Genomic DNA, 10,436 nt, shown 5'->3' on the forward strand with positions numbered 1-10,436 from the left:
CAGATTCTCTATTTTACAACAATCTCTAAAATCTCCATATTCTTCCTTAAAACTTTAGAGTTTGCTGTAAATATAGGGAATTTGGTTTTCTCTTTCCTCACTTTCTCTAAAATAGGGATAGTTATAGGGAATCTGTTGGAGTTGCTCTAAGTAAGGACGCCTTAGACATCGATGTGAACCAAGTAACTTTGACACTACGAAGTGAATCAAACCAGGCCAAGTTCAGATCTCAATTTATTCATATATAAAGCTTCTAAGACTTCCCTATGTTGAGGTTTGTTGGGTGACTTGTGTCCAAGAGGTCATGGGTTCGAGTAATGGTTGGATCATTTGTTAGACAATTTTTATTAAGCTTATAAGACTTCCCTATGCTGAGTAGCCACGAGGCCATCCACTAGTCCGTTGCCTCCATGCTTGACGGCTCCAAAGGAAGATGGCGCTATCAGGGTTTCGAGAGGGAAACCGAGAGAGAGAGAGAGAGAGAGATTCTCAATCCTTCCGGATTTGAATTTCATTCTATGTTTGTGGTCAGTTAAGTTGTCTGTCAAATTTTGTTACTTTCTTTACATTTCTAGCCTTTATTTAGGATTTAGCAAACCATGTAATATCAATGTCCATCTCTCGAAAAACAGAGCATTTGACAGATAATACTGAACCTTGTGAAGTCAGTCCAAGTGGTGAATAAAAGCAGAAAAATCGTAGGATATAGTACGAGTTTGAATCTCAATGTAAACATAAATAGGAGGGAATGCTGCATCATAGAAGAAAAGTTTTCATGGACAAAATCTTGCACAAAATGACACAAAAGTTGCCCTGTGAATTATCAAAGTCACTAAATGAACTTTAGCATATGTATGATAAAATAATTAATAATCTGAGTACAAACCCATAAGCAAGGTCCTCATTTTCTCATGTGGGATTCATATTATCAACAGTGTAAGTGCACTATAAACAGATGTATAGTACGTACTTATCATTATTTGCCCGGTGAAAACAACCGGATCCTCTCTATAATTGTTTCTTATTTTACTTAAACAGCATCATTACTAGACAGAAAGATACAAAGAGTAATACATGGCTTAGGATGGATGGTGTGACCTGAGCCAAAGAAGATCAAACCAGCACGGGTACAATATTACCAGCCGCCAGAAGAAGAAATATACTTGGATCACCTTCCTTCTCCTATAATCCCAGTGAGCAATGAATGATTAAGATTCATAGGAGACTGCATCAGGTCAATTCCGGTGTTAGCACCGGTTGTGATGCCAGTAGATTGATTGTTGGGGTGAGTCATCCCAGTTGAGGGGGTATCACCATCAATCAAGAAGCTACCTGTTACATCTTTGAAATCCCAGTCTGTCAAATAACTTGGCTTTGCCATAACATTACCTACTTCAATATCTCCAGCAAGCATGGCCACCACACGAGACATAGATGGCCGCATCAATGGGGATGTCTGAGTACACAGGAAAGCTGCTCTTATCAATCTATTTGCTTCTTCTTCATCAAAGTCAGTCAGTCTCGGATCCACAAGCCCCAAACGCTCATTTTTTTCATGTAGAGTCCATGCCTAAAAAATGTTATGACAAGGTTAAAAGGGAGAGAAGAAGGACTTTCACAATAAAGAAATAACAAAATAGAATAAAAATCCAACCCAATCAAGGAGATAAATCTCTCCGGCATCCAAGTCATTGTCAGTGTTCGGTCTCCCACTAAGAGTTTCCAAAATGACAACTCCAAAACCGAATACATCAGCCTTTTCAGTCAGATGTCCCCGCATTGCATACTCCGGTGCCAAATAGCCTCTACATGATTATCAAGTTGGTTACTGAAAATGTAGTTTCGGTTTAGCCATTATTTACATTATAACATGCCATATACTATATGTGCATCGAAAATTCATCGGCTAGTATGAATATGAACTCAATTCCATCATTAACAACGTGGAAGAATATATTGGTATTTGTAAATAGTCTTCCAACAGAGCAAGATATTAACAACATGGTACATATATAGAACAGAAGTACAAGGACGGATCTATAAAAGTAACAGTGGCTTACATTGTCCCTGCAACTCGGGTGCTGATGTGGGTTTTCTCATCATCATAAAGCTTTGCCAGTCCAAAATCTGATATTTTTGGGGAGAGTTCTGCATCAAGCAAAATATTACTGGCTTTGACATCTCTATGTACTATCCTTGGCCTCGACTCCTCATGAAGATAGGCAAGTCCTCTTGCTGTTCCCAACAAGATATTGAATCTGGTATGCCAGTCAAGATGCAAGTTGTTTCCTGACGTCATCCATTATTCCAGTAATAAACTTTTATTATGTGACAAATACAAGAACCTCAAATTAAGTCTGGGAAATGCAATGCATGTTAAGATTTAATAAGAAAACCAGAGAGAAAGAAAAAGAAAATGAGACTTGGACTAGTTCAAAATTGCTTTCGATTTTGAAAATCCAAATTGGACTCTTATATTAATTGTTCTACAAATAATTGATTTACACACAACACATGTAAACTTTAACTAGCAGTAATTTTCTTTTTTGTTTGAAAAACCTCCGAGCAGGTTTGTAATTTCTTAATGTTCACATAATTGCCTTTTGTTTTCTTTAGTCTTCACTCTTCTGCAAAGAGAGAAAGGACTGCATAAAAAATGTAGGATGTAGAATGTGGAGTAGTCGCAGCTGCAGAGTATTTTTTGTATGCAATATAAAAGTAAAATGCAGAGAGTGTACGATTGGTAGAAGATAGGATTATATGTACCAAAAAGTGCCTGATCAAGGCTCTTGTTTTCAAGATATTCATAAACCAAAATTCGCTGGTTTCCTTCAACACAGCATCCAAACAGTTTCACTAGATTGCGATGTTGCACTGCAGATATGGCAGCAATTTCTGCTGCAAATTGACTCTTCCCTTGGTGAGATGCTACAGAAAGTTGCTTCACAGCCACTAACCTCGCTTCAGAAAGTATGCCCTATACAGTATACCATATAATGACATGAACAGAGCGAAAATAGAAGCAATATTTGCTCACTTTTTTTTCTGTAGATGTGACTTTGACTTATTTCAATAGAACATGATAATGGAATAAGTCTAAAGTACATTAACGAATCAGTGCATCAAATGTAGAATAACTCCTTACAACAGTAGACCAGCTCACTACAGTTGGATACTAGCACGTGATCATGCTGAGTTAACTTACCAATGAATGGACCCAATCTACCTCTTTATCAAACTGGTCTACTTGATGTGTCAAAAAATTCATGTATTATAGACGCACCCCATCACAATGATGTAAAACTATATAAATTTACCTTGTAAACGGCGCCATATCCTCCCTCCCCTAGTTTATTTGAAAGATTAAAATCCCCTGTTGCAGCTTTTAACTCACTATAACTGAACGTATTTGGTCGCGGGTCTAATCCTTGAAGTTCTTCATATGCAACAAGGGAGAATCCAAATTCAGAAACCATAGATACATGCTATTGCGAAACTAATGTTAACGTCAAAATATGTAAGTACTTTCTCAGAAAGGGTCATCTGCACTTGTTGCACATCATATCAACTATCAAGGTTCCTTGCATGATTCTCAAATATCAGAAGAACCTTGAACCGCATGCAACTATACTTATATTGTGCTCTTACCTTCATCGTCATCCTTGTCTGGTATTTTTCTCCTCAAATATAAAACTGCAAATATTAATAGCAAGCTCACAACTCCGACAGAGACTGCAACGCCAACAATCACCCCTGTCATGCTCTTCTTTCCTCGAGTAGTTGGTGGAATCCCAGAAACAGTTGGTTTAAAATCTGATAAAGAAAACAGAATTTCAGTGCCTTCACAAGTACATTTACACCACACCAGGCATGCATATGAAATATTTGTAACTTAACATCAAATACTATACCTGGAACAGCATTGACCGTTGATATTAGTGGACCGTAATCACCTTGATTAGGTATGCAGCAGGTCCCCTTACCAGCCCAGAACAAATGAATTTCAACATAATTGTCCGACACGTTTACATTGAAGTTTCTCGTTGCTACTCTTAAAACACCACCTGCCTCCTTGGATATGTCAAAGTCCTTCACTTCTAGATGCCCCTAGGATGAAAATGAAGAGATGTAAAATACTTTGGGTCTTACGAAATAATGTATAGTACATAGTACATAGCAGCCTAAAGTTTTCTTCTCCACTAATCTTACCTGAATGTAGATATCAAATACTCGCCTTCCTAAACTTTTCCAAGTTTGTGATGCACGATCATCAAAAACCATTTCTGCAAATTGTAATTTTACAGTATAAGGTCCATTCTGGAGACCCAAGCCATAGTATCTCAGTGATCCTGGAGATAATCTTGAAGTCTGGAAAAGCTCTGGGGTCACATCCGACCCAGCAACCTGTGCCAGGGAATTAAACCAATAGCTTGGATTCTTCCTGTCAGCAAACAAGCCCACATTGCTAACAGCCCATTTCTCTGTACTGGTTACATTATATGTTGCTGGGCCAAGAGTTGAGTTTTCTGCCTCATATAATATGCCATCACTTCCTCTCATGTCTGGTCCTCCACAGTTGATTGAGAAGTTTGCATCTGTAAAGTTTGGTATATATAATAGCACAAGTCACAAGAATAACACAAACTAAACGGAGAAGACTCATATTAATGTTTTTTTTTATAACCAGGTTTGTTTACTCATTTTTTCCTATAAATGCTGAAGTTCAAGCCAGCTGATATCAGAAATGAAAATGGTTCAGAACTCGCAAAGAACCCTCTAATCTCAAAAAGTTTCATTTTAAGTACTATATCTCCAGTAGTATTAAGCAGGCCTTGCTTTGCTCACTTATTAGTTTTAAGTTTTTATCGAGGCATATATAGCTTCCTAATCAAGCCGGGGTAAGGTTATCATTACTTTTAAGAATGCTCTCTCTTAAAATGCATTGCTTGCTCATATACTTAGGCAAGCAATCCATTTCTATCGCGTGATAAAATGAAATACTAAAGTATGAGTCAAATAAAAGCATATTACAGCGTGGGGCATTTCTATTGCAAGGAAAATTTCTTTGAAGGCAATTCAATCCAGGAAGCCTGCAAACACAGAGAACTTTTGTCACTTATGTATCCACTGAACTGCAGAATTGTGACATCAATCAATTGCTTATCATATATCCTAGAAGTGATGTGTTTGACATGTGATGGTATTATTGCTCTAACAGTGGGTAAGAGGAACCTCAACTCACATTATTTCTGAACTTTCGTTAAAAGTGAAGTTGTTGACCACCAAGTTCCTGCATTGAGTTTATTAACTAATCACATAAAAAATTTGATGGTACTTACCAGGATGCTAGAATGAGCGACATTTAAAAAAAGGACTGTGAGGGAATGGGTGGTTTAGGGGTCATTATTCACTTACTGTTTCCTCAAATTCATTCATGTGTCTTACACACACAATAATACAAGGCAAGACACTTTGTGGAAGTACAATCTGGTGATTTTATACTGTAAAATGGAGATGAAGATAAAAGAGACATACAGTTGCGATATTGTGGTTACCCATGGGGGAAGACTTCCTGATAAATAGTTATAAGATAAATCTCTGCACATAAGAGCAAGAATGAGGAGTTGCAAAATGTATGGAAGTAGAGTTTGAATAAGAAAAAGGAATGTATTGCTTTCATCAGTCAATTGGAAATTAAAGGTCCTGACTCAGATTTTATTGCATCTCATTAATATGGCTATGATTGGGTCAAGTGCTGAATATATATACACTAGTTATCTTTGCCTTTAGTTCTAGTAAAAATCTTCAAGATTTGGAAAAAAAAAATTGCCATCCCAATGATCAGAAGAAACCATACTTCTAAGAATAGAATGTGCTTTAAAGAGACATTTGAAAGAAGTTTCTATGTAAGCTCAAAAATGCTATTGTAAAGAAATATAAAAAAAAAATCTTCAGGTAATAGAAACTCTTCAATCTTCATGCATTACTTCACAAGCAGATGCACACACTGACACAAGCTTAAATTTCTGATGGATTCAATAGAACATGCTTTTATGACATCATGACTTACATGGTTTGAAGACGATCACTCTTTTGGCTAGGCAGAACTCCAGACAAACTATTATTTCCAAGAAATCTGGCAATTTCAATAATAGTTGAAAGCATCCCAGAAAGAAAAAGGTCAGATGTTAAATATCACCAAGTATGTGGGCAGAAATCTTATGGCTTTAGTTAAGATCTCAATCAAACTTGAAAATACATATAGATCTACAAAATAAAGAAAAAGAATAGTGATAATGAAGGTAGGGCTTCTTACAAGGATGTGAGAGAACTCATGTTGAACAAGTCACTTGGGAGTTGACCTGTTATATTGTTGAAACCCAAATCCCTGAAACATGAATTTTGGAGACCAAGAGGAACAGTTAGAATGAAAGAAACTAATTCATATACATACCTGAAATCAAAAATTCTCTCTTTTGGAACATACAGTATATTTAAATTTTGATATTCTCTAATATCAGAAGGGATGCGGCCAGTGACTAATGCATTTCGGAGAGCTCTGTCAGGCCACAAAATAAAATAGTAAATAAAAAAGTGGACAAGCATGTGGAGTTAGATAACAGATTTGAAAACGAAATGAACTGTTTGCAATATATGAGAGGATAAGTATGTCCACCACTTACAAATCAGTCAAGTTCTTCAAATTCCTTATGAAGTCAAGAGAGGAGCTCACATTATAGATATCACTGATTCGTCTGCATCATTAATTATGTGAACACATAACTGAAGTTAAGTCTTGAGAAACAGAATGAAAGAATTATAGTAAGCATTTGTACTTACAGAGAATTCATTGAGGTCAACTGAGAAAAACTGCTTGGTATTGGGCCTTCAAAAGAATTCCCTTGAAATCTCCTAAAAAACATTTAAGAGGCTTGTGGCTTGTGAGCAAAATACTAATCTCAGCCAGACTGGTCTGCCTTCACAAAGAAGAAGGTTTTCACACTTACAAGGTGTTTAGCTTTGTCCAATTCCCTATGAAATCCGGTATCTTTCCTGAGAAAGGACTGTCTGATGCCCATCTAAAATTCCACCCATCGACTATGGTAAGATCAGGTCATAATAGATATATACGTACATATGTATATAAAAGTTCTGGAGGAACAATTTACCAATAAAAACACAATATTCTTACAGGATTTGCATTTTGTTAAGTTTAGCAAATGTTTTAGGAATTTCACCACCAAGTCCACAGCTGTTTATGTAACTGTGACAATCAAAATCTAATTACCACCATTTCATGAGAACACATTGCTCATCAAAAGTACGTATTAGAAACACATAAATGTACTATGATTAACTAAGCAAAGAACTTACAGCGCTTCGAGATTGACTAAATTACCAAGTTCGGGAGGCAGTGTTCCAGAGAAATTATTTATTCCAAAGGACCTTCAAAGTCATGATAAAAAGGCATAAAATTACTTGAAATCAATCAGAGATGATATGGGGGAGATCATATATAGTATGCTCACATATACTCTCCTAACGAATTGTGAGTGTGGCACTAGGTACTGTGTTAATCATTTAGTTTTCACAGATGGTCGTCCCTCCCACCATAAACTTTCAATCTGTAATTCTTCTTAATAATTAGGATTAATTTCAGTTTACCCCCCTGAGGTTTGGGGGTGTCATCATTTCACTCCCAGTACTTTCAATTTTGAATTTTTACCCCCTAAACTTTCCAATTTCAATCAGCCGTGTTCAATTTCTACTATTCCGTCCAAATTGGACGTTAAGTTTGACTTTTGAGGGCTAAAATGGTCATTTCAACATAAAAAAAAATTCTGTTTTTTAGTTTTTTTTTTTTTTTTTTTTCTGTTTCTTTTTTTTTTTTTACTTTTTTTTTTTATTATTTTGTCTTCAACCTATACACCACAAATTATAATAGGTTTATAAAAAAAAAAAAATACTCTAGGTGGTTAAAAGCCGCTCGCTGGTCTACGATATTTGTGATATATCTCTGATAAAGTAAAGAATTTTAAGATATATCCCCAATAAAGTGAAGAAATATTTGTAAAAAATAATTTTACACTTTATCTGTAAATAAATATCTGTAAAAAATGATTTTACACAAATATTTATTCACTTTATTGGGGATATACAGATATTTACAGATAAAGTGTAAAATCATTTTTTACAGATATTTCTTCACTTTATTGGGGATATATCATAAAATTCTTCAATTTATTGGAGATATATCACAAATATCATAGACCAAAAATGATTTTACAGGGGGTGAAAACAGAATAGCCAAAATTGTATCTATTCAATGCTATGCTATCCCACAATTAAGCGACATAGTTGATGCTCAATTACAGAGTGGTTTTGATCAGGTCTTACAGCAGATTTAGGTTCTTAAGGTTTCCAAGCTCCTTGGGGATGGGTCCATAGAAGTCATTGTGGGCCATCGACCTGTAAGAAATAATATCAATTTAAGCTATTGCCATATTGGCATCATTGTTCTGTAAAAATAGTACAGACAAACACACGTGGATTCTGGTGACAGATAATTTTTGCTCTTTGGATTGAAGACGAACAGAATATATTGGTCTATAATTGGGTCAAAAATGAACAAATTAAGCTGCTGAAGTAGGAATATGGCCGTCTTTTTATTAGACAGCTGACTGCCAGCAAAGTCCAACACTGACAGAGGAACCGAAAATTTGAAAAATCAAAGGGAACTAGGGAAGTAACAAAGGTTCTACTAAACTTACAACTGCGTCAACTCGGACATATTGCCAATCCATGCTGGTAGGGGACCGGTGAAATAGTTCTGATCGATTTTGCTACAAAAAATTGAATTTGTCGACAACAATTTTAATTTGAAACTGAAATGCAGCCATCATTATATATGATCGTCAATTTCAAATCTTCAATACACCAGACAACAAAGAAGCGAGTAATTCATACAAAAAAGTAAGATATTTCAAAGCCACAAGTTCTTCAGGTAACACTCCTGTTTTGTCCAAAGCATAAACTCTCCTGCAAAGACACAAGAAACAGATCGAAACTGCATTAAGTAAAGAGTATTTGTTCACCAGCCATTAGAATCAAGTTACAACAACTGAGTTAGACCTGTAAATGGACCGGATTTTTATCCGAACTCGCTCCAGATCCGTGTCTATTGGACGGGTTTGGATCGAAAATTTTAATCCGTTGATCCGTTAATGATCCGAATCCGTTAACCCGTTTATTTAACGGATCAAATACGGATTTAGGTCGATCCAATCCATTAATGATCCGGCCCGTTTTTGTAATAATAAAATATTATTTTTTATTAATATATTATTATTTTAAATATATATATAAAATATAAAATATGAAGAATTTTTAATACAAATTTTTTGCAGAAATCTAAGGGACAGATTCCAAGAAGCATTAAGAATTTTGATAACGTAATTCTACTTGTTGTTTTAATATTTTATTAATATCTTATGAGATATAATCATATAAATTTAATATTACTATTTAAAATTTTAAAATATTTGAAATTATAAACGGGTCAGATTAGCGGATCAAGTATCCGTTAATCCGGCGGATACGGATTTGAATCGAGCTATCAGTGATCTACCGGGTTAACGGAGCGGGTTTGAATCGAATTTTTTTTTTAAGTAAACGGATTTGGATTTATGTCGATCCGATTCAAATCCGATCTATTTACAGGTCTAACACAGTTTGAGAGAGTAACATACAATTGAGTGATATGGCAGGTGGTGCTACTGTCAAAACTACAGTCGCAAGTGATGGCTGGGTTATTATCTGGGTCCTCGAAGTTGGTGCCATCGATGGCCGATCCACTGCATGGCTCTCCACTGATGTTCCACAGGGGCACCGCTGGCGCGTCCCATCGTAATAATATAGAGTTCAACGCCTCCACTGAACACCACCAAGTAATACATACATATCATATATATAAGCCGTATACACAAATTATTCCCTAAAATTTATTCCGTTAAATATGGACTAAATTTAGTAGAGGGAGTACCTTCGGTTGGGTCCGTAGTAGCATTTTGGGCAGTGGAAGCATGGAACCAGAAGCAACCCAGGAAGAAGATAAGACAGAAGAAGAAGTAGTCATCACATATTCTACCGAAAGAGAAGGTAGCTACTTGCTTCATCCTCAAATTCGTAGGCAGTGGCCTTTCGCGCGAACGTATTCTAAATATACAAGCTCCTAGACTCATGGCACTGTTCATCAGTGTTGAAGTGACGGTTTTACCCCTGAATTTTCACTCAAATTACAATTCTGCCATAACCAGTTTTTTTTTTTTTTTTTAAATACAATTCTGCTATATTTTTTTTTCTGAAATAATATATATATATATATATATATTAAGGGAGAACAATTCTATTTTGTATTTGTAAATTTCTACAAATCA

General features: G+C 35.7%; 1 protein-coding gene across 2 annotated transcripts; it reads right to left on the bottom strand.

Moving 5' to 3' along the window:
* Positions 1-833: 833 nt before the first annotated feature.
* On the bottom strand, positions 834-10,208 carry LOC133728985 (probable LRR receptor-like serine/threonine-protein kinase At1g56130). 2 transcript variants are annotated; one of them, XM_062156452.1, is made up of 24 exons: positions 10,043-10,208; positions 9,750-9,933; positions 8,968-9,039; positions 8,772-8,843; positions 8,398-8,469; positions 7,375-7,446; positions 7,193-7,264; positions 7,008-7,079; positions 6,841-6,912; positions 6,684-6,755; positions 6,488-6,559; positions 6,317-6,388; positions 6,071-6,136; positions 5,536-5,598; positions 5,243-5,290; positions 5,032-5,090; positions 4,210-4,595; positions 3,912-4,107; positions 3,649-3,813; positions 3,318-3,436; positions 2,767-2,977; positions 2,061-2,289; positions 1,655-1,805; positions 834-1,570 (listed from the first exon to the last, which is right to left on the bottom strand). In XM_062156452.1, exons 1-24 carry the CDS (start codon positions 10,173-10,175, stop codon positions 1,169-1,171), a joined length of 3,132 nt encoding a protein of 1,043 aa, XP_062012436.1. In that variant the 5' UTR covers positions 10,176-10,208; the 3' UTR covers positions 834-1,168. The 2 variants fall into 2 exon arrangements, with proteins under 2 accessions (XP_062012436.1, XP_062012437.1); XM_062156453.1 differs by lacking the exon at positions 5,243-5,290.
* Positions 10,209-10,436: the final 228 nt, after the last annotated feature.

This window comes from Rosa rugosa, chromosome 2, assembly GCF_958449725.1.
Source record: "Rosa rugosa chromosome 2, drRosRugo1.1, whole genome shotgun sequence".
In the NCBI taxonomy this organism is placed as follows: domain Eukaryota; kingdom Viridiplantae; phylum Streptophyta; class Magnoliopsida; order Rosales; family Rosaceae; genus Rosa; species Rosa rugosa.